This window comes from Brienomyrus brachyistius, chromosome 13, assembly GCF_023856365.1.
Source record: "Brienomyrus brachyistius isolate T26 chromosome 13, BBRACH_0.4, whole genome shotgun sequence".
Lineage (NCBI taxonomy): Eukaryota > Metazoa > Chordata > Actinopteri > Osteoglossiformes > Mormyridae > Brienomyrus > Brienomyrus brachyistius.
The window spans coordinates 24,372,625-24,397,674 of NC_064545.1; the positions used below are offsets into that span (position 1 = coordinate 24,372,625).

Sequence of the window (25,050 nt, forward strand, 5' to 3'; positions counted from 1 at the left end):
TGTGAAGAACTGACTTATTGATGGAGCTTTGACCTTGATCACAGTTTACACCTTGCTTTTAGCAAGCAAGCCCCCCTCTTTCTTTTTCCAATAATGTTAGATAATAATGCCCAGAGGGGTTGGCCAGACTGTTGACTTTAGACCCCCAGAGGATTTTTGCTCCCTACATGAAAGTTTTTGCTTCCTCTCCTCCCATGTCATCAGGCTTTCCTTCTTTCACTTTTTTGTCTTTCCTCTTCCTTTTTTTGTATTGTCCTCTAGTAACGGTGTTATAATCCATCATGACACGCCCACGTGAAGCACCTTGGGCTGACTGTGTTGTGAACGAGCTATATCAAAACGAATCGAATTGAATTTAAAAAGATGCCACCCAGCAGATCATGCCTCTGCTCTGCGTGCCGGGCGACGCCGCTACATACGGCAGCCTTTACAGATGCAGGGAGAATCTGTAAACTCCAAACAAGTACAGCCGAGGTGCTGAAAAGCTACACACAACAGCTGCATGACATTCAAAGGCTAAGCAAACAGTGCACGCATGCGGCAGAATCACACACATCCCAAATAATTCTATGGGAAGGAAGTATTGCAAAATCCAGACATAATGACCGAAAAGGTTAGAAAAGAAATGATCACCAGCATTCATAACAGCACCATATACACAACAAATGTGCAATAGTATTGAATTGCTGAAGAGTAGCTCAATAATTCATGAGGTATTTCCACATAAGGCTGATGTCATGTTAACCCTTTCCAGCAGTTACTTTTCCTTATTTGCCTCCAGGTTGCGCAGCTAAATAGTAGTAATAAGTAGTGGGGGCATCCAGTAATGGGCATTCAGGGGCTTCTGTTGTCAACCAAGTGAGTCTGGGGGACAAATAATATTAATATCAGTTATTTGTGCATAAGTGTATTTTTTGTAACAGAAGATGCATCCCTCGGGAGTTTCTGGGATTAAGATCAAATTGAATATTACACAATCTTCCCCACATGCTTATACCCATCACACGTCGCTCGACACCCTGCTGGGGTGGATGGCTGTGATCAGGGTGTTGTCCATCCTGTGGTCCTCATCCAGGTAGTGGCTGAGCATGTGTGGGGCTGCCTGGTAGGAGGTCAGCCAGGTACTGTTATGTTATGTTATGTTATGTCATGTCATATCATGTTATGTTATTACTGTGCTATCTTGAATGTTACACTTGAGTTCAGGAAGAACATTCTTTGCTCTTACTGCATACTGTACATGACTGGGATGACAGAAAGGCTTTATTTATCTCCTTAATTACTTATGAGTGATGATGTTTGTGGCAGTAATGCTGTGAGAACCCTGCTGATGCGGTATGGAAACATAAGGAATGTTGCAAACACTACATTAGAGTCTATTGTTAAAAGCCAATTTTATTTCCCAAATACATCACATTTCACAGTAAGAAAAAATACAGAAAGCCTACTGGAGGTGACGTTTGATCTTCATTTGTTTTTAAAACAACAATTGAAAAAAGTTTGGAAAATGTGTAACAGGGAATCACCAGTCACTCAGGCAAAAATGTGAACAAAATGTAGCAGCGCTCTCTACAAAAATGATTATCACTTAGCTCAGAGAAGAGGGATATGTTATCAATAAACAGCAACAAGAGCTGTTTGTTAAGATGTCTTTAGGCACAAAAGTTCTTAGACTTCTTCCTGATCGTCAGAATCTGCATGCCAAGATGTCAACAGGTTTCCTGGAGCTTTTTGATAGGAGGGACACTCAGGCCAGGAATGTATTAATCTGCAATGGCAGAAAAGATAGACGAAATACCGCAAGGCGTTTCACATCCACCTGACTGCGTAGCGGAGCCTGTTCTTCCATGATATTAAAAAAATCGCTGCCCACATGTTCTCCTGCGTTCATATTTTTTGCGTTTTTCACAGTTGCTATGATCATTCTCATCTTTTTCTCTTGAACAGGCTCTTGCCAATGTAAAGGAGCAAAACTATGACAATGTAGAGTGACCTAAACTTTCATTGATGGGCATAGAAAATCAAGCAACGCTTTACTTGGGGGGTTACAAATACTGTAGTAATGCACTCTTACTTACTGTATTAAATCAAAAACGGTTAGTTACAAACTGATCCAAGTTCGTCCATCATTAATCAATCATTTGTACTGGTAATTGGGAATCTCATGTGCAGTTTACTCTCGCTTCTTAATGTATCAGTATATCTCGTCATATGTAGAATTTGGGTTTTGCATATATGCAAAATATGTGAAATCCCTACATGTCAACAATTTAAGGTACATTGTGAATTGCGCAAAATAAACATCTTAATCAAGGTTTGTGGTAATGGATTTAAAAAGGCAATGCAGATAAGAACAATGTAGGAGATATATAAGTGAATAATAACAAAAGGTATTTTTCTTGTGCTTGGTCTTCTTTGAATGCAAAAATGGCAATAATTATTGATCGCCAGGGGGCGCCAACTGCAAACCTAAAACGATCCCATCTGTAAATGCTTGAGAAAAACCCACTTGCGTCAAGAAAGCGCTTTTATGTTATGAAAAAGGACCTCATTATAATGCATTAAGTGATATATTCAAACTATTATTTATAAGTATACCCGGGAAACTACAGCACTGTTATTCCAGTGTTATTTGTTTGCACTAGAGCTAATTCAAATAATTTTATGCTTATAATGCTTCTAATAATGGACGGACACACACGCACAATCTAACAATCTAATAATTTGGAATTCTTGCAAGGAATTCCATACCCACTGCTTGCACATTTTTTTTTATTACTTTTTTTTTTGGGGGGGGGGGGCATTACCTCTGCTTGGTGAAGACATATTCATAGTCTGTCATCGTGAAAGCTGACGTGTTGAAATGGGGTTTTTTTTAGAACTCGTCTTATCCAGCACATTTCTTGACATCAGACGAGCTGCTATTGCGGGACAAGCTGACATCTGCCGATGTCCTCAGAAGGAATGAAAACAAGCTTTAATGCATCTGATACCAGCATCAAGCGAACGTGCTTCAGACGGCGTCTGCTCCAGTAGCGGCCGGAGCTCATGTTTTCGCTCCAAAACAGGACACTTCGATCAATGCCCCCCCCTAAGCTCGGGGGGTGGGGGAGTCACTCCAATTGACCGTGAACTGAAAATCCTATTTAAGTCATATTCCTTTTATATTGCTTTGTTGCTTTTTATCATGGCAGTTAAGTGCCCTAATACTTGCACCAACCAAAGCAGTTATATGTAAAATGGCGGAATGTGAGTTACTGTAGTTCATAAGCAATATTGTATAGCACATTTATACCTTGACAATTAGGGGACATGTTAGATGTGTTCATCTATTAGTGAAGTGAATGTGTAATGGACGAAACACATTTATCGGTAAAATCGAATTTGTTTGAAAGTCTTTCTCAATTATAGGCAGGGCAAGAAATTAAGCCCGAGGTGAATAATTTAAATGCAGAGCAAGGACAAAAAAATGTAACATTATGTCACTCTTTGGAAAAAAACTGCATGTTGCACCACATTTTACTGCATTAGGAAAAATGATAAATTCTATCCCCGATAATGAACTTTATTTTACCAGAGACACCAAGTTGTAAATAGCAAAATAACACAGACAGAAGAGTAAGTAAACTTGACATATATTGAGTAAAAATAGAACATTTTTATCCTGAAGAGTCTCCGCTTTGTAAATATTTGGATAGTGCTGTCCTTTTATAAAAATTTAAAAACAAAAAAGCCTTGCATTTTTTTTAAGGCTGAAAGCTTGCAGACATGATTCATAAACTAAACATCAGACAAACACTGGCATTCACCATTCTCAAACAAGTAAACATTCCTTGGCGAAATTCCGCTTGTAAGTTTCGCATTTCAGGAAAGCGAGGCGAGGTTATATTGTCCTCACTAAGCAAACATGCAAGAGCCAGCGATCGCCGGAGAGTCCCGCTGCCTGACCACTTAATGAATGCACCCCATTAGCAAATGGAAGCACGGGAGCAGCGAAGTGGGGCCTGCTGCCGCCGACCTGCCTGAGACTGGCTGTTCTGAAGATATTAAGCCCCTTTCTGTGACCTGATGACGTCACCGCAGTTTGACCATACAGACGTCATATACATACAACAATGTGCCTTACTCTGCATTTACAAGTTAAGTTACATCAAGCGGGCTTTATTGTCCTACCATCCAAAATACAGGTATACAGTGTATAATCGTGTCCCCCACAGGACCACGGTGCAGCGTACAACAGCGGAGATGGGGGGGAGGGGGGTTTTCACAGGACTTAAAAGTGCAAAACATATTCTCAGGGACAGGTAAGGAGTAGGGGGGCGGCAGCAGGGTATTCCGTGTCCTGGCATCCTCGGAGTAGAAGCTGTAGCTGAATTTTACACAGTGTTTGTCAGTTTAAGAGACAACAGCAAGTGCTAACAAGCTATTGCCACAAATCGATACCTGATACCCCCCCCCCCCCCCCTTCCCATTCCCATTTCAATCTAACCCCCATCGAGCGGCATTTATTCCACTGACACTATCTCGGTGAGACAGCCTCCTGCTCCATGCCCTCTTTGTCTCCAGCCTCCAAACATCTGATTTGTTTAGTTGAGCTATGTGGGAGTACGGATCGCTCTGCGGGCAGATATGCCAGGAATCCGGCGACTAAGCCTGATGGGAATGCTGCTGGAGGCAGGTGAGGGACGGAGCTGGAGGACCTGCTGAGAGGTGAGCAGCTCTGAGGGAATGCAGAACCCTGAGCAGTCGAGCCAGTCCAGCCACATTGCTAACCCCCCCCCCCCAACCCAATACAGCTTTCTGTTCCTCTTGACTTTCCTCTGCATTGCACAAGACTGTAGAGCTCAGCACTGTACAAACAGGTGCCTTTACTATGAGTTTCTATGTGACTAATCATTTCTGAGATACAGGCATGACAGAGCTATGGCTGGAATGATCGTCAGGAATGTTTAAAACAATAAACGTTGCTACTGAAGCATGTAACGGCACACGCTGTTTGTTAGCAACCGCATGGTCTCACCCTCCTTTTTCATACGCTGCTTGTCACGTTATTTATTGTAAGCAAATCGCATTTTGCTACCACAGGATACCTATTACATTGTTCCCTCAAGTTAATTTCAGATGCCAGTGAAAGGAACATTTCACAATCTATAGTTTTGTTATCGCTCACGTACAGGAATTGGTTGCAGTAGGTAAAAGGGAAGCCATTTGATTTAGTCGCACCTGTGAGAGGTTCCCTCTAAAATGGTGATGAGGATATGCAGGGGTGGAGAGCCGAGCAGCGAGTGCTGACATGAAGACACATGAGTCGGATATTTGGGGTGGGGGCACGGAACTGGCAGGTTAATAAACAGTTAGGGAATTATTACTAAAACTTTGTGTATTAACTTTTTGGGTCGCTCAGGAAATTGCTGTCTGACAGCAGGTTGGAGATCAAAGATCTCACTGAGGTTTGGCTCCTGGGAGGGGGTTGGGGGGGGGGGGCTGCTGACTCGCAGCCCATTCCTGTAAGTTTCATCAACTGCTCAGGAATGGGGCCCCTGGGGGGGAGCAGATCCTGAGACAGAAACCAGCAGGAATGCAGCCTCCCCCCACCACAATAGCACAGCAAAAATGACTTATCAGTGTGTCTTGGTACTGAGTACCAACTATCATGGCATCCAGGTTAGTCCTCTGCTTCACTCGGACTCTTCATGTTAACAAGATGCTAAAGTTATGCTGGAAAATCCAAACAGCATCAAAGCAGGTGGAAGTACAGGTCCCTCTATTCATAGTTTCTTCTGTATTGTGGGAAGTGCCGCTATTGCTACACTTGAAAGGGAATCACCATTTCACCTTAGCGTATTAGCACACGGCCACTCAGAGTGCTGGGCTCCTACTCCTCTTACACACCAAAAGCGGTTTCTATGGAGTAGGGTCTTCTTTCAGAGGCTGGGAGTGGGAGGATTTGTGGGCCCTCAGTTCATGCCAATGAAGCAGAATCATGTTACAGAGCCTCACGCAGGCCAATTCAATGTTTTTATAAAATATGGTGCATCATGCCATATACGCAGAGGGAATTCTTGTGTGTGTGTGTGTGTGTGTGTGTGTGTGTGTGTGTGGAATGTATTTATATTACATTGTGGGGACCAAATGTTCCCCATAATGTAATAAAAACCTGTTATTTTGAGTTTGAGGGGGACCATTTTTCAGGTCCCCACAAAGATCTCTCACAGCAATCAAAGAAGTAAAAAATGACAAAAGTCTCGTATTTAGTTTGGTTACTTATGGTTAAGGTTAGGGCTGGGTGGGGGTTAAGGTCGTCATGTTGGGAATAGAGTTGTCCCCATAGAAATGAATGGAGAGTCCCCACAACAATATAATTACAAACCGGTGTGTGTGTGTCTGTCTGTCTGTCTTGGCAGGAGAAAGTGTCAAAAGTGAGATATTTTATTTTACTCGACTTTTACTTATCACCGAAAACTGTGCTAAATCATGAAAGGTAAATTAATTAAAAGCACAATTGTCCCAGCGCCAGATGAATTTACAGGATATTAGAGCAAAGATGCATTTTTTATTATAACACAATTCACTTATGTGCTGCTGTTTAAATGGTTGCTGTGTATATAAGCAAAAATAACAAAAAATGCCAAATAGTATATTAATATTATGGAGCGTAATTGATTGGTCAAGAAAAGCCTCCATTTCTTTGAGGGATGACAGAGGTGGAAATCTAGCTACTTTGCACTCTGTGCGGGGAAGAATCTCCCGTGAAGGTTTAATGATGTTTAAATCTGAGATTGAGGTGCAGATTTGGCTTGGTGTTTATGAAACTACGGATAGATTTGCTTATCGTCTTGGAAATTGAGCGCATGACGAAGGCAGCGTTTGAAACACACGGGGCACCTGCTTCTGTTAAACGGCTTCATATTCATTTTGTGATGATTATCAAGTATCTGTCTTTCAGTGTCAGTGAACCTTGTCTAGAGATCACTTTTCCTCTCTTTCAGTATAGATTATATTTGACAATTAATTTTTCACTTTTTTGACTGCAGAACCTGCAATATGGTTACTGACTGTTCACTTGTCCTTTCTTTGCCCCTTTTCACACAGACAATGCTGGTTGACAAACGGTTTTATAGTTGGAGAACAATTCTGAATTTGACTCACTTTTGTAGCTGTGTTTGTACTTTGTAATTTAAAGGCTAGAACCCATTTTGTGTCAGTTATTTACATTTAGACCTTCATAAGGTTAACCAATCCAGGGGGGGTGGGGTCGTTGTTTTTATAGGCATTTTTTTTATGTTTCCTCAGTTATCTTCTGCTGTTACGAAATTATATAACATTGACTGTTGTCATCACCACAACCCCTTACTGAATTGGCATAAAAATGGACGGATGGGTTAACTATTTTAAACGTATCTATTCTATTACTGTTAGGCTAAATCTTTTCTAAGGGGTTTAATACATCTATGTTAAAAATGGACACTGCAAAAATTAAATGTATCGAATAGAATTTCTCATCAGATTTTCTCATTCACTCATCCTTGATTTAACCTTTTCTACAGAAACATTTTCACCCAGAAGTCTTCATTACTGGTTACTGGAGCCTGTCTTAGGACGAACATAAATCATGCACTTTACGATTGGGACACCAGTCCATCGCAGGGCACAGGGGAATTTTGAGACACTTATTATTTATGAATGTTAATTAAGAGCGAGTATATATGTAGGTAGATTTAACAACGTAGAGTTTTCAAAGGCACGCAAACTGTTACTCAATTATGGAAAGAATTTTACAGTTCAGATACGCAACACTGATACTATTCTCGAAATCCTCTCCCTGCCATAGTTTACAAATGATCTCAGAGTCGTGTTTACGTGAATAGGCAAGGCGCGAGGCAGCCGCGCGCGCACCACCTGTTTCCAGCCTCTCGTTTCCACGACAACGGCGCGCTAACGTTGCAGGTGATGTCAGGCGCTGGCGTCCCCGCCCCGAGCGGCGTGTCCCCGCTGACGTCACTGCCGTAGAAACGCATAAGCTCCGCCCCTCTAGATGAGACGCCCTCCCGCAGGAATCGGTTTCATAATACTGGCGCTACGGCAGGCGGGTTTGCAGTGTTGTGCGTGTCCGCGGGCTGGAGCGAGTGAATGCGCGACGGTTTTACGGTGCCGACGACCCAAGTCGGGGGGCGGGGACTCGATCTTGTTGGATCGGTGCACGGTCGTGTCTGCGGAATTATACCACCGGGCAAAATGTCAAGGCATCAGAGGACCCCTTTAAGAAACGCGGACAACCTTATCGAAGTCAAGAGGTAAAGTAAGTGACGGTCTTACGTGACAGTTATCGGGTCGCTCTGGGATGGACTGGCAGGCTTGCCGTGTTGCGGCTTCACCTTCCCACACCTGCGCAGCGGCACATGACGGCGTTTTCTGCCGTGTAGATGTGAAAGCTGCCATGTATCATAACCGTGATTAAGAAAACGGCTGCGCGCTGCGTCCTGTCTGGTCTGTAAGCTGTCGCAGTGTAACCGCTGTGCTTCTGAGCAGAAGATGTGTGTGTAAATACTGACGCTCCTCGTTTTGTGTTTATCCGCATGCGTCCGTGTGACCGCGGTTCTTCCGTCTGGTACTTAAGCAGCATACACGGGGATTTACCAGGTAAACACGCCAGGCTGGTGACAGGCGTCCGTCCGGAGCGCTGAGTCCGATCCCCGTCGTTAATGGTTAATCGTTTCGTTGTGGCTGCGGAGACGCGACTCTTATTTAATTCGGCTCAATTTAATCTCGCAAAAACATGGTCATCGAGCGGCCGTGATTAGTGTATAGAAGCAGAGATCGGCGTTAATGTTGCAGCAAACCATCCTTCACATCGTCATGCACTCCAGAGGCACTTAAGGCAGGCGTGCCTTTATATTCAGTAAATCGTGCTTTCGGGAGCGATAATACCCCAGCGACTTTCCCGATTGTCCTTTATAAACTTTGGCGGACGAATTATTTTTGTCCGCCCGCAATTTCCAAAATCTCTGGATGGTTTCCGTTTGATTTAACGTTAAACACCTAGAAGTGCATAAATAATAGTAATAATAATTATTTTATGCGACATAGCAACAACGAAGCATAATAATCACGTGGATTTTGTCCAATTGTACTATTAATTAATAAGGGGAAATATACAAATAAAAACTGTTAACTTTATTCGAACAGGTTTCTTGTATTGTTTACGCTATTGCTGAGAGACAATCCGATGACGTGAATTATGATACGAACAGGCTAAGGTGTTATATTTTGAGAGAAGTTGTGGTCTGTCTGTTGCATATCGTTTTTACGCATTCCTCCTTGGTTATGGTGCTACTCCCACCCGTGTGTTTGAGTCCCACCCTGTGCTTCTGGAACATTTTATTTTCACAGTAAGGCTTTATCACTCTGTTCCTTCTCCATCCCTGGCTGCGCTTCCTGCACGGTCAGATAATAGTCCTGGTGAACTGCTCCCCATGTATTGTTACAGCACTGGCTGTTATCAGCTGATGCTACACACAACTTCTGCTATTTTAGGGTATTATTTGCAGAACGAATTCTCCATGGGTGACTTTACAAACAGTGAGTACACTGCAGAAAGTAAATATTAGTGTAAGCATCAGGTCGATGCTTATCTCTTTGCTTCTGACTTTAGGCCTTCACTCTCTAATGTCATGTGACTTGCTGCATGTTGATTAAAAAAATCAATAGGATGCCATTATTAATCCTTCCTGCTTGGTGTGCTTGTCACTGGGAGCTGGTGAGGTGTGAAATTTCATTAGCTTTCTGTAGGCAGGTGCGTTGTGGCTGGATGGGAAAGCAGGAAATCCACCCTGGCCTTTTTTCACCGTCTTGGCGGTGTTGACGAGGTCCTCCATTCTAACATGGCCATACGTTTTCCGTGACTCTGTTTCTCCGAGGCCTCTCCTTGTGGTGATTCACCATTCTCTCCTGTTCACAGCCCGCCTCTACGACAGCTGAGACCTTTTGAACGGAATAAATAACTGAGAAAGGGGAGGGGTGCTGGTAATAGTTGGAGGGGTGGCTAGTGTCGCCCCTCATTTCCACCATAACACAGGGATTCATTCCATCCAAGAGACTGAAGTTGGGCAGTGTGACCCTGTATAAGGGATCCCCGTTACCCTGTACATTCACTTTGTTCTTCAGCTCATTCCCGCGCCTTTCGTTTCGGGATGCTGTAATCTCCGTTCAGTCTTGTCTGAAACTGCTCAGTGGGGGATGCTTTTAATGTGATAATGCATGCATTAGTACAAAATGTATGAAGAAAAGAGAATAAAAAGTTTTGCTATTATGCAGACGTGTGCATATTCATGTGGAAATGTACTGTTTATATATAATCAGTGCAGTTTCGCTCTGGCTATAATATAAGATGCCTGAAAGAACATTGGCTGTCAAATGGGAAGCAACACTGTCAGATTTTCCCACCCCTCCCATTTTCCTTTTGTTTCGATGAGGGCTGGAATTACGAATTCCATTTCCTCTTCACGGCGATGATGGTCAGGCGGGGAGGGGGGGGCGGAGGACAGCAAGGGGAGATGGAGGAAGGAGACACAGTTCGGTGCATCTAGGAAACATCTTTAGCAAATGCAGACGTGAGCTTAGGTGAAGCACGTTGTGGAGACGCACCTTGGGAAGATTCATCAGCTCTGAGGTGATGAATGTCAGTCCCTTCCCTGAACAGGCAGGGTTCAGCCCTGATTTCGTCGTAATTCCGCGTCGACCTCATCAGTCTCTCTGTATGATTGATAGATGGTGGCCCAGTAGAGGACGACATAAATTGCCCTAATGTGAGATGGAAGGTGAGCCCAGGAGTCCCTGACCTGTCCCCCGCAGCCAGGGCTGTAACCTTCTGATCTGCCATGATCGCCTAATTTCAATCCTCCACCTACTCCCCCGTTCCTCTCTAATTTGTATTAATCACATCAGCTCGTCCGTGACCCTCCACACTTCCTGTTTTAGGCATCGCATGACAGGTGCCCCTAACCGGCAGTTTGAAGTCCGAACCATGACTGATAAACGGACGTCAGTGATTGTGTACTCATGGCTGCAGAGAAGACAGTGCGTCCAGCCTCATGGATATATATTTTTAAACATTTTCTCATTAATCTGATTCTTTAATCCAAAGCAATTTACATTAGAGCGAAGAGATGCAGTTTTTATGAGTAATTTGTGGGATTCGAACCGATGACCCTTGCATTGTTAGTGCACTGCTGTGCTTGTTGAGGTTTAGCTTCTTTTTTTAGCTCTTCTGAATGTTTGGAATGTGCTTCCTGAGGGTGACAACGGCAGAGTGTAATGGAGACGTAATGAGTGACAGGGAGCAGCGCGGAGAGATGGCTCCTCCGCCTGCGGGCTCCTCCTCCGCTTCAGCTGATCCGCCCACCTGCCGGTGCCGTGGCTAATGGTGTTCTGTCGCCCCGCTGCAGTTCGAAGCGGAGTACCGGCGCTTCGCCCTGAAGCGATCCGGAGCCGGCGGCTTCCAGGAGTTCTACCGGCTGCTGCAGTCGGTGCACCGGATCCCCGGCATCGATGTGCTGTTGGGCTATGTGGACGTGCACGGCGACCTGCTGCCCATCAACAACGACGACAACTACCACAAGGCCCTGTCATCTGCTGCCCCACTGTTGCGGTTAATAGTGCAGAAGAGAGGTAAGCGTGGGGGTGGGTTTTGGGGAGGGGGGGATTCCCATTGGTGGCACGCAGGATGCTGGTGCTATTGGTACGGGTCCCAGTCCACCATGAATTCCATGTTTGTAGCTGGGAGAATGGGAGATTAGACAGGGCTAGCATAACTGAACAGATTAACGGCCATTTGACTTGCAAATGTTGCGGAGGGGCTGTCAGTGAGGGTCACATGTGCCCCTCAGTCACCTCATGTCCACTCAGAGCTGCAGATTTGGGGGCTTCATTGACCTCATGCCCTCCTTAATAGCCTCTCTCTGCTTTTGATTGTTCAGGTTAAAATATCTTTGGGCAATAAAAATGTATTTCAGCCTGGGAAGCTGTTTGGATTGAACTATGAGTCAGGGTGAGAGGAAGAATCAAGTAGAACGGGGGGAGTGATGCGGGGGGGGGGAGGGTAGAGAGAGAGCGAGCGAGAGAGAGAGGTTTCTTCCCAAGGCCGGGCTGTACCTACAAAGACAGCAGTAGCTGGTACTGACCAGAACGGGGAAAACTCCGCCCTGAGTGACATGGCGGTAATCGGGCTGCAAAGCAAACGGTCGTTTTGTTCAGCTGGTTGGTTAGTTATTGATTTGCCAAGACGGAGTCGACCTTTAAATCAGATGGTGCTTATTTGGCCACTGAGATATACATGCCACTCCCCGCCTGTTTTGAATAATTTGGGTTTCTTGGGGTATCTCCGGGGGACGTTTTGCCCGCTACCTGTCCGCCCACTGAGGGCTCACGGGGCTGGGGGGTCAGAGCCGAGGCCCTGTCTGCTTGCCCGGTCCTCAGTGGCCCATGGCGGCTCACTGGCCGCAGAAATGCGGAAGCAGGTGGCTGTGCCGAGGGGAGCTGGAGCTCTTTGTTATTTTCGGCCATGACGTGGCTGTTGGCTCCGCTCTGCTCTTCCTCCATGCTGTCTTTCTCCTGTCTGCGTCTTCCCCCAACGCCAGCTGCGCCCTCTGTAAGTCTCCGCCCCCGAGTCCGAAATCACAGCTAATTCGTCCCAGAAACACGTCTGTCAGTAATACTCATAAGCGTCCTTCTCTCTGCTACGTTTCCCTGAACGGACACATGAGCGCGCTTGTGTGTAGTCACGCTGGAAGTGTGCGATCAGCGGTTTTTGTTTTCCTTTGCTTGTGAAGAGATCAGGTGACTCCCCCCCTGAGCAGCGCTTTTCAGCCACGTTAGCCTGTCTGTTGTCGGTAATCTCTGACACAAATTCTCAGCCAGGACTCTGGCGTATCGCCTCGGGGAAGCTCTGGATCTCTGCTCGGCTCTCGTTAACCCAGCCTCTGGAGGCCTCCTTCTCTGATCTCCTTCTGTTGGCGAGAGTGCGCCATTGATCCTGTGAGGCTGGATGTCTTTTGGGAGGGTGAGGGCATATCACAGGGATTTTCAGAACTCTGTGGGGGGGGGGGTGACTGTAGATATCAGCCTTGTGTTTTGTAATAGATGTGGAAGTGGTAATGCCCCCCCCCTCGTAGTTCTGCGTCAGAGAGTCAAGTTGGCTCAGCATCCAGCTTTGACTGTCATGGTTCACAACTGCTGCCCAGTTTGCCGATGAGCTTGACTGGTGGGGGGGGGGGGGGGGGAATGATCATCATAAAATTGGGACAAGACACAACATGAGTTGGTTGGTGGTTTGGGGTGGGGGTGGCAGGATGTAATGGATTTGTAGCTGTGCCGTGGTGTATGTAGGTGCTACACACCGCAGGAATCGCACTGGCGAATAGTCAACATGATCATCTATTCCCCATTGTCCCCGAAACAATAGGAGAAAGAACGGGGAGGTCGGGAACGTGGGCCGTGAGGCGTACAGGGAAGGCGGCGCTGGGGACGCATTAATCGCTGTATTGTCTGGGTCTGCTCTGTCAAAACAAGACATTAATGGCTTTGTTGTCTGTCAAAGAGCGTAACATATGCAGGTCTCCCCCCTGAGTTAAATGCTTATTTAGTAGATCAGAAAAACACACACCATCTCATCAATCTTCAGGAGTATATTAGGGCCCTTTGTAAGTGTAAACGGTTCAGATAATGAAGTTCTAATTGGTTCAATTAAAATGCAGGAAGAGGCTGGAATGAAGGAGACCCCCTGGAAACTGAACCTGACACCTGCTTCGATGCTCTGAAGGCCGGTGGGTGACATTGGACCTGCTATAGGAGAGCAGTGAAGCTTGGTTACTCCTGAACAGTTTTGTGTGTGTGTGTGTGTGTGTGTGTGTGTGTGTGTGTGTGTGTGTGTGTGTGTGTGTGTGTGTCCGCAAACCCGTGTTAGCGTCTCGTTGTGATCCTTGCTTAAATTCATTGAATGGCTTGTAGCCTAGTTACAAACAGAGGCATTTCTAAAAAGAAGAAAAAAAAAAAAGCAGAAAACAAGCTTTGGTTTTCTGGTGGCATCCCTGGAATGTGCGTTTGGAGGAAACACAAAGCGGGTATTTAAAGCAGGTAGACACGCGAGTGCAGGTACTGCCTCTTAATGAAAGGAGGCCTTAATGAAAATGTTTTTTTGTTTTTCTTGGCAGCAGCTCCTTTTTCTTTTCATTTCTTTCTTGTTCTTCCTCTTAATCCCTGTGCAGGTAATTATCACCCCCTCAGGAGGGCGCAGATTAACTCTCTCATGTCTTGCCCTCCCACAGGCCAGTATTTTCTGTGACAGACCTGCAGATGTCGAGGCGGATACCTGTCACGGGCCTCTCGCCTGCCAAAGCAGACGGCTTTGCTGTTTTGTAGGTTTTTTTTTGTTGGGGGGGGGGGGGAGGGGAGGTGCCGTGGTTCTGTCGTCGTAGAAACCATCCCCGAAATCTGCCTCCTTTGTTTCCTCCCCTTTCCAGCCTGTTTGTTTTCTGCTCGGTGAGACAAAGTATTCAAACCTCGTTTTGCGGGGGAGGTGGATGTCGTTCGAGCCTCATCGCCGTGGTGACAGTGCCTACTCCATTCTAGTGGGCGACTGGTCATTACGTAAATTCATTAACTTTTATTACCAATATTGTTTTCTCCCCCCTTTCATAATGTGTGTATTTGAAGGCAGTGCTTCCCTCGCGGGAAAAGGCTATGGATGGAGATGAAGTTGGCGCAGGTTGGGCCGGTGTGTATCTGCTATTTTGGGTTGGGACCGGGCTCCTTTGCGTTTGCTATTTCAGAAGATGCAGTTTGTAAGTAAGCAGCCGGTCCGGTGAAGTCAGCGCAGGGCTATTCATCACGGGAGTGTCTCCTGTTTCCACCTCGCGTCGCGATTCTGCTTCTCTTTCACGCAGGTGATCATTTACATGCTTCTGTTGTAGCTGTGCATTTCTGCTGGGGGGCGGGGGAGGGGGTTTCACTTCTCACTGGGCTTCACTCGATGGGACATAGACCCATGGGATACTTACCAGAGCACATTGCGTTCCCTTGGACCAGTGGCTGTCTCTGATAGCCAGAAGCATGCACCGCGAGCTTAGCGTGGCGTCTGTTTCAGACGGTCGGAAGCAATAATGAAAATGATCATAGATGATGCTCTAATGGAGGTCAGGTGCCGGTCAGTGAAGAGTTAATGTCAACAGGGCATGGCTGGCCTGGTAGTGGTGAGCTGCTTATCCATTGTGATAGGGTCTTATGGCAGCCAGTCCGCTGTTAAACTGTTCAACAACCAATCAGGTGGTTGCATGTCAGCCAATGAGGAGCCTGAAGTGCAAAACAAAGACAGGATTTTGTGCCGGCGAATTAAACAGCTACTGTAGTTTCATAAACAATATGGTGCACATGCATTTCCTGTGAAAGACCGTCTCTTTTGCAGTATAAGAATACTTTAACCAAGAAGGCTAATGGTTTTTAAAGCATTAGATAATTTGTAACATATGGCTAGCGGGACCCCCTGTGGCCTCACGTCCCCCTGGGATGACTGAGTGCGGCTTCTGCTTGGGAGAAGACGACCCCTTATGACACGGTTTGGAGGGTCCTGTTCGCCAGACCCATGTCCAGCTGGGGTTCTGGGTTCTGTCTTGTGAGACGGTCTTCCCCTTTCACCAGCTTCAGATTTAGATGATGATCACCCCCGGGGACAGGGACACGGAAGGGCACGGAAAGCCTGGCGCACGTGATCCGCTCCCATGACCCATCTGTGTAGAAATTGGGGAGTGTGAGGTCAGGAGTGAATGGAGCTGCATGCTGTTGTCCAGGGAGTGGCTTATTTTTGGATCCGGTGCGGTTGTGGGAGCCCGAGGAACGGCAGTGCGGTCATATGACTCACCCCCATGTTATCTCCCTTGTCCAATTTGTGCATTTCTGAACACAGACTTCACTCCGGTGTAACGACACGCCTGCTGCTCACCAGCCTTTGTTTGGAAACCGACTGCCCCGCATGACTGTGGTACAAACGTCAAAGAGACTGAGAGATTTGCCCAGACCCCCGGCTCTCTGCATCATTACTGTACAGAAGAGAGCGTGGCAGATTGATGGAGCTTTTAGCTCGTCCTCTGAGATTGCTAAGGAGAGGGCTAGCTAATGTAATTCACATGAATGGAGAGTGGAGAAGGTGAAGCAGGCCTCTCACCCCACCCCTTCTCACCCCCTCTCACTACCTCTCCCATCATACTCCTACCTGTCAGATGTTTACCTTCTGCTTTCAATCTCTCTTGGATTTTTTCCAGACATTGTTCCTTTTTTTTTTTTTTTTTTTTTTTTTTTTGATGATCAGTGATGGGTTTTTGTTGTGGGTCCCTACAGTCTCTAGGGTGCTGAACGTGGCTTCGTGGGTGGGGCTTATGGGGGTGTGTCCTTCTGGGTGGGACTTATGGGGGTGTGTCCTTCTGGGTGGGGCTTATGGGGGGTGTGTGCTTCTGGGTGGGACTTAAGAGGGTGTGTCCTTCTGGGTGGGGCTTAAGAGGGTGTGTCCTTCTGGGTGGGGCTTATGGGGGTGTGTGCTTCTGGGTGGGACTTAAGAGGGTGTGTCCTTCTGGGTGGGGCTTATGGGGGTGTGTGCTTCTGGGTGGGACTTAAGAGGGTGTGTCCTTCTGGGTGGGGCTTAAGAGGGGTGTGTCCTTCTGGGTGGGGCCTCATTGTCTGTGTGTTTCCTTTTACACTGTCCTGCTATTCTGGGACTAACTGGCCAGACTGAATAGAGACCCTCACTGGGCGGCACAGTCCCATTCTCTTAGCCCAAGACGGGTCAACGGCAGTGTTTAGCATCACTCTGGGGGGGGCCCCTGTCACTGCAGTGGAGGGGGGGGTTGCAGAAGTGACTCATTGATTGGGGTCCCAGGTGCTTGGAGGAGCAAACCAAAAGGGATAAGGCTGAATTGAAGGAGAGGAAGTGAGATGGACTGAGCATCAGCCTGGGGGGGGGAGCATTAAAAGAATAATGCAGCCCTCATGTCTTTTATTCATTGATTTATTTAATCTGCTGGATTATAAGGGCAAGGTTGGAGTCCAAGGACAAATGCTGGCCCCCGGAATGTGTGTGTCTACCTGTGGGTTTGCGTTTTTGGCCCAGTAAACTGGCCCCCGTTTTCCCCACGCTTCTGGAAGTGTGCGGGTGTCAGTCCCTAAAAATGGATGTCTGCATCCCACCTAGACCCCCCTGGCGGCCCCCCCTGGCAGCCCCCCCAGGCCTCCTTGTTTTTAGGGGCCTGCTGTCCATGGTGCATTGCTCTGGTGTTTAGTCTGCTCACAGTGACCTCCGTCATATGGTCTCCCACCCTGTCAGCTGCCCGGTGGGTCGCATAGCAAGATAATGAGTGCGTTTGCATAACCATAATTAATACTAATTACTAATTATAATCATGCATCTTGTGTTTAAATGCTTTTCCTTTGATTATGCGGCGCTTTCGTTACACGACCGGCTAAGGTTTCCATGTGGCATGGTAACAGGGACTCTGTTCATTGTTAATCTCCGGGTAATCCGCTGCCGCATGACTCGACGTGCGCGATGCAGGCTCAGCGTGCAGTGTCGCCTACCTGCAAGGCAGAGGACCCGTGACACTCATAATAACAAATGACGCCGCCGCTTACAGGCAGTGTGGACGGACTGATAACATAGCGGGTCTCTTTAGCCCCTGAAGTCTCCAGTGCTGGCCCGGGTGATTGCGGCCGGTTTCTCTCATCGTAGTGCTGATTCTGCAGGACGAAATGCCTTCTGGCGCGGGGTCTGCCGCAGGATGGGCGTTTGCCAGGGGGACGGAGCCAGACAGCCGCACGGTGGCGCCCTGATGCTGATGGCTTCCTCAGCGTGCTGGTTGACCTTCGCACACGTTGACTGGTTACACGGTAATGAGGATCTGCTGAATGCTCGGAGGTGGAGGTGGGGGCTGCCACTTTTTCAGGGTTATCCCAAGGCTCCCTGTTTGTAGCCGATTGATGGGGAAAATAATTTCTTTGAAAGTGTTGTGTGGACTTCTGAATCGTAAACAATAATGTTGGACTGGTCCTCAGCATTTCCTTCAGGGGGGTGCACGCCCCCACCCTCCGCTTACTGTGCGTGTCCTTAAACGGCTCCATGCTCTGGAGGGGCTCCGTGTGAGGGCGTGCTCAGAAGGTTGTTGGTTCGAATCCCAGGGTCAGCAGAGTGATTTCACCGGTGGGCCTTTTGAGAAAGGCCCCTAATAAGGTCAGCCAACCCCTGGAGCAATCGGGCTCTCTGCTGTACGTCACTTTGGATAAAAGCATCTGATAAGTATACGTGGTGTATTAATGTAAGTCGGGGATGAATAGGGGGATGGACAGAGGTGAAGGAGCTGAAGGAATGAGGTGATGGATGGGGAGAAGAAGCAGAGCATGAGCCTGTGGGGATACATCTGCCGTGCAGCTGGATCTGCGTCTCTCCTGCAGGTTCTGGCAGAGCACAGGGTGTTGGAGCACCTGCCTGGAGGATTTACCGCTACCATCCCGCGTGTTTGGCCTGACAGGCCGCTTGTTATGTAAAGCAGGCTTTCGCCCTGGCGCCCATCACTCTGTGGGCAGCGGACGGAATGCTGTTGCCCAAGGGTTGGCGCTCTTTTTTTTTTAAACCACGGAGGGGGGAGGCAGTCAGTACCGAGACCCCGTCTGACCCACAGACGGACTCGGCGCTTAAGGGAGGTCAGCAGGTTGTCAAGACAACCCCCTGGAGTCCAGTGAGCGAGTGAGGGGCCCGGGGCTGCTGAAATGGAATCCGCAGGTGGCGTCGTCATGGCGACGTCGTACACAGAGGCGCTAGTGTTGTTAGCTGGACGGTTGATGATGGGAAGGGGGGTTGGGGGGGGGGGGGGGGGCGCTGCGGTCGGGATGGCGATGGTTGGATGGCCATGCTGGTCTTTCTGTTCCACTGCCAGTGTAGTGACCGGGACAAGGGGGGCATTATGGAGACGCCAGCTGCTAACATGCTATTAGGGTTTGTGATGATGCTTGTTTGGTCCGTGTTGGAAGACCCCTGTTATGCGAAGTCAGTTACACGCTGGTATTGGACAGTGCAACTGGATTCCGTGCTTGAATTTGCAGTCTATAGAGGTGGATGACCCCCCCCCCCCAGTACAAAATAGGGGATTAGCACTTGCTAAAAAGCAGGTGATTCATTGCAGTTCAACTTAAGACTTAAGACTGGAGGATAGAAACTCAAGAAGCCTCAAGATGCTGATGGTACCAAACTTGAAGTTGGAAATGAAGAAGATCTGAAGATGCCTAAAGAAAACTGAAGAACCAAATGATAAATATGGACCTACAGTTAAATGTGAAGAAAGCAAACATTATGACCACAGCCTTGGCAGCTAACTTCACTGCTGATGGTGAGGACAAGGAGGTTATGGACAGATGTTTCCTGTGTAGACAAGAAATCATGAAATCTATCCACAATAAAGGATCCCGTAGTCAAGAAATACATCACAGACTGGCAAAGCTTTGTGAAGAACATCAAGAGTATTGATGCATCTTTAAGAACAAGGATCAGAGTTCTATGGATGTGAGGGTCGGACAGTGATGAAGCCGCTCAGGAGGAGTAAAGACACCGTGGAACTTAAAATCACTGTGGGCTGCAAGGAGAACAAGCGAATGAATTCCTGATAGCATGACTGTCTACTGGGAGCACGAATTGCCCAATTTTGGCTGTATTATGAGAAGAACCGTAATGTTTGGCAAAGGTGAAGGTAAATGAGAGAGAGCGAGGATGAACATGAACAAGACGATATACCATCATTCCAACAGTGAACATTCCTTTGGGAAGCCTGTAGACCTCAAAATTTTGCAGAAAGTTCTGGAGGAACCCTGTCTAGGTGGCCACCTAATAATAATACAGTAGTTTAATTAGTAACACCGATCCCAAGTGTTTTGCCTTTGTAATAATCTTCAGGGCACTGCAGTGATCCATAATTCTCAGTTTTCACGCATAAGAGCCCATAGAATGGGAGAACAATGGGGAATTGTGTGAATAAATGCATGTGTATCTGCCGTTTTCATGATCTGCTCTTGACAGGAAACTGGTTTTCTTTGTGCTGGACTTGTTGTTTGGGGTGGGGGTTGATGGTGTGATGGTGTAGGTTCGAGTGAAGTGGGGGCTTTGTTCTCACCTTGCGTTGTTTGGATTTTTGCCCCAGCTGTGGGGTTTCACACTTTTCGCCGCAGCTCTCTGTTCTACGGCTTCCGATCTTGCTTTCAAGATGAATTCCTCAGCCGTAGCCGGAGCAGGTGAGCCCCTCCTGCTGGCTCAGACACCCCCCCACCCACAGTATTGGTAACGGCTATGAGTTACCTAATCTTTCTGGAAACGTCCGTACTGCCGTTGCCATGGCAGACTTGTTTATCTGATTTGGTTTTATCGTAGGCGACCTCTGGGGTCACCCATCTGTGCGTCTAACAGAACCTTCTTCGGCTAAAGTGGTTCGTATAGAGGTACAACAGCAGGTTCCATCTTGGAGTTTTAGGTAGCGACCGTCACAATCTCAATAGTCTACAGATGTGCATAGTACATGATCAAATTCATTGGACGCGGGTGTAATATAATCTGTTAAATATACGAAAGCTGACAGGAATTAAAATGTTTTATGTACAAAAATTGCTGTGGCTTTAAAGTGGCTGTTCTCAAGGTCTGACTGAGAGCATCAGCATCCTTGTGGGCTACACTGAGTGCTGCAGGCTGGATGATAGACTGTCTTTTGGTCTCTTAATGGGCTTTGGTGCTGGTCCAGTCCTGGCGGTGTCTGGCCCACGGCAGAGGACCAGGGGCCTGGGCGTGAAGCCCATCACAGCCAGTTCCTTTGCTGCTTCTGGTAAACGGGCCTAGGCTTGGTCTGTAGCCAGGCCGTCCGGTCCCTGGAGCGTTAGAGACGGGTTCCGGGTCACTGGGTCTGGGGAAGTCAGGCTGTCTGGCTTCTGGGATTAGAGTCTGCCTGACACTTAGCCCATCTACCTAGCTGAGGCTAAACCCCGCGACAGCCAGCCTGCCTGCTGTCTGCTCTTGCGTATGACGAATCAGGAGACAGGTGGGTCTGTCTGTCTGTCTGTCTGCCTCACCGTGTGTCCGAACGCTTACTAGTGTCGCCTCCTGTGTGTTGTTGCGGGGAGTGTCTGTTTGACCCCCCTGAGAAGCAAAGCATTGCCACTATGAAAGGCAGTGGGATGAGAAGCCATGTTTTGCAGTTACCCTTAGCTGGATTGTGTGTGTGTGTGTGTGTGTGTGTGTGTCTGTCTGAGGGAGAGGGGGGTGAGGAGTGGGGGGGCTCACCAGACTCTGACAGGGCATGTAATGAGCCGAGACACGTTCCCCCCCCCCCCACACACACACCCTGTCACTGCAGCTGTCGCTGTGGGTTCACACCGAATTCGGTCTTGACTGTGGTGTCACTCGCTGCTCGCACCTCGATTTGAGCCGGAAAGAGAGGTAATATGCAGAGCTGTTAGCGGCCCCCCCTACACTCTGGAGGAAGAGGGGGGAGGTTACTCTTGAGAGGTTGGTGGTTCTGTTCCCCGGACTGCTGGGGTTCAGCAGGGCTGTTTGTATGTTGACGTGCGTCGTTACCCTGGATGACGGGTTTCTGGGACAGGTTAACCGTCGGTCCTGCTTGGAGCTTTTGGGAATCTGTGAAGGTTGGGGTTAGCAGACTGACGCTAATTCACCTGAGTAGGTGTCTGGAGATGAAAAGCAGGGCGGTTGACAGCCTGGCCTGTCACGGTTCTTGTCTTGTTCGTTTTTTCTCCCTGTGGCTCAGACCCACGCTGCCTCTGAATCTGCCAGCCTCTGTAATTATGCCGGAGTGGGATTAGCATGCGCTCATTAGCCCCAGCAGCTAATCCCAGACAAACCCCATTAGCTATCTCTCAGAAGCCCCGAATCTGAGGCCATGTGACTGCCAGTCTGCCTCCGTCTGGTCACCTGACCTCGCCCTCTCATACTTCCCGCGGTGTGCTTAAGTCATCGACCACATGACAAGCTGCAGTGCATTGCTGTGCTCTCGATCACACGCATGCTCGTGCCACTTGTTTGGGAGTGTTAAACCCACTGGGTTGTGTATGTGTAGGGGCCATAGGGGGTTCTGATGGAGGAGGGGGTCCAGATGGCCACAGGGTGGGACCAGATCTCAGGGTCTTTGGGGTTCCAAGGGACCAGGTTCAACACGCCGGCACCCTGCTTCTTAAAAGCCCTGTTCATCGTATGCTGACAGCCGCTGTCCTTCTGGTGGGGGCAGAGGGAATGGAGACGGGACAGATAGACTGCAGTCAGCTTGGTGTTTCTCTAGCCTGCTTCCTGTTGGCAGGATCATGTGTCAGATACTTGAGCAATGACACTCGGATACAAGCTTGGCATTGGGGGTCGTTACCACGTGCTCTCTGCTCGCTGAGCTGCGCCCCCTACAGGCCATGTGGTGGTGGTGTGGTCTTCAGTGCTGTGGGGGTGATAATGGTCACCTGTATGCCTGCAGCATCCTACGACCGAGTGTGTGTGTGTGTGTGTGTGTGTGTGTGTGTGAGTGTGTGAGTGTGTGTGTGTGTGTGTGTGTGTGTGTGTGTGTGTGTGTGTGTGTGTGTGTGTGTGTGTGGAATGCCGCAGAATCTCCGGTTCTGTGGTTCTGGCGTGACATCTCCACTTCTGGGTAATCGGCCAGAGCATGTGCCCATATGTTCCGAAGCCAGCAAATGAAAGGATTCATTATGTCACGCCGAGCATGCGAGCGGATATGTACCGAGGAGGGATATGTACCGAGGAGGGATATGTACCGAGGAGGAATATGTACCGAGGAGGGATATGTACCGAGGAGGAATATGTACCGAGGAGGGATATGTACCGAGGAGGAATATGTACCGAGGAGGGATATGTACCGAGGAGGGATATGTACCGTCGTCTTTACGCTGCGTTCCATTGGCGGATTCTCGTGTTTGCCGCCCTCAGTGCGTACAGGACGTATTAGCGTGGGTTTCCGTGGGTTTCCGTGGGTTTCCGTGGGTTTCTGTGGGTTTCCGTGGGTTTCTGTGGGTTTCCGTGGGTTTCTGTGGGTTTCCGTGGGTTTCCGTGGGCTTCTTTGACTGCTGCTTTGCCTATGCGCAGCTCCACCCCCCCGATCTGTCCGAGATCATGGACTTTCTGATTTTTCACTCTATGCTCTGCTGCCCTTTGTCTTTTTCTCCCCCCCCCCCCCCCCCCCCGGACGAGTCCTGTGGATGCCTATGTTTGACTCCTTTCTTTGCTAATTAGTAAAGATACTAAATTAACACATCACTAGAGGGCCACCACAACTGTATCCGGCAGTGAGGCTGTTTCCATCCCCTTGGTGTCAGTGTCAGACTTAGGACACGCAGGCAATGAGTATTTTGCTTGGCCATCGGGGGGCAGGTGCCTGGTGATGTTGTTTGGAGAGTTTGTTGGGTATTTGTAGCTAGTGTTTGCATTTATTATTGTCTGCAAGTTAATGGATATTAACCCACAAAAATTCTGGGTTGTTAATTTCGGTTCATATTAAATTTTTTGTTCCTCCATAAAATGTCTTTGCCCATTTTTCTTGTACTTTAATGGTATTTTTCAGCATTTTACAGTATTTTTTTTTCTTTGCCAGTTCTGAGGAACATCTGCAGTATACTGGTTTTGGTTCCATGTCTAATACCCACCTAATTCAAAAAGTGTGTGTGTGTGTGTGTGTGTGTGTGTGTGTGTCTCATGAGGGGCGAGAGATAAAAAGAGCTCTTTTCCCCGGCATGTGAGCACCTGTCCTCTCTAGGGAGCACCTCGCCAGGCAGAATACTGAAAACAACTGAAAATAACTCCCGACATTCCATATAAATCTCTATTAGTCCTGGAAATGTTTATGTATATATAAACAATCATTGGTCTCCTTGTCTGTGAGGTTACCCTCTTAGGTGTGTTTGTAGGCCTCGAGCCGCATAATCTCCTATTACAAACCTTTGAAGTGCCGCCTGACCAGAGAGTAATTTTCTTGATGGGCTAATTAGCGGAGTGGAAACTCGAATGCCTGCCTGTCGCTGGGTTCTGTAAATTTTATTAGTCCGAGGGGATTGGGGGGGTAGGGGAGGGGGGGGGGGGGGGTTCGTTTTCACCATGTCTGTGCAGTGCTGGCTGAATTCTGTAGAGGTGGGACATGATCACCTGTCAGCTCCGGTGGATCCTTCTGGAAAATGGGTTAGTGTCTGGTCACTGAATCCGTTTTGCCATCATTCCCTAGGCGATCCTATGGCTGAACACCTCCGTGATGGTCTCCATCAACCGCTCCGATTAAATTGAACTGCAGTGTAGGTGTTTGGGCCATTAATCTTGCTGTGGTTAGTTCTCTTTACCAGTTAGTGTTGGCAGGTTTATCGTCATACATGAGTCATTAGGCCAGCGAGAGCCTGTTCTTGGGTGACTCGTCGTTACGAACTTCAGGCGACAGATTACGAAAGCTTGATGAGGCGTCACACAAAGGCAGCTCGGGAGAAAGGATAAGTTAAATGTCAGCCATGTTCTCCAAGGGCCTTTAACATTGTCACCCTTTTAAACAACCAGTAAACGTGTTCAGATGCACGCAGATTGATATCTTTGAATGTCCTTCCTCAACCTTGTTTGAAATATCTCTTATCCAAAATGATCGTCTAAATAGCTTGCATGCCATACGTCAAATAGTTGACATTCTATTATGTCACTACCTGCTAGGAACCGGCCCTTAAACCCCGCCCCTTAAACCCCGCCCCTTAAACCCCGCCCCTACCCCGTCTCTCATGCGTGCCACATTTTTACAAAACCCGTGCAGACTGGGAGGGGACTGTGTTTTGCAGCTCTCCGTTATCCCACTGTGGCATTCCTGCAGCCGTAGTCGTGTTTATCTGGAACCCATGAAGAAGATGTGTAGTACGCTTTGGCGTCTATTTAGCATCAATCCATTATTCATGTGGGTATAGCGGTTTGTGTGCCATGGCGGCGGAGATGAATGCCCTCTCTGC

At 47.9% G+C, this 25,050-nt stretch overlaps 1 protein-coding gene across 1 annotated transcript in view; it reads left to right on the top strand.

Moving 5' to 3' along the window:
• Positions 1-25,050, top strand: part of pard6a (par-6 family cell polarity regulator alpha) — a 57,876-nt gene that overhangs the window by 23,135 nt on the left and 9,691 nt on the right. The window contains exon 3 of the mRNA XM_048973663.1: positions 11,445-11,667. Within this exon, the coding sequence (XP_048829620.1) occupies positions 11,445-11,667 (223 nt within the window). The remainder of the gene's footprint in view (positions 1-11,444; positions 11,668-25,050) is intronic.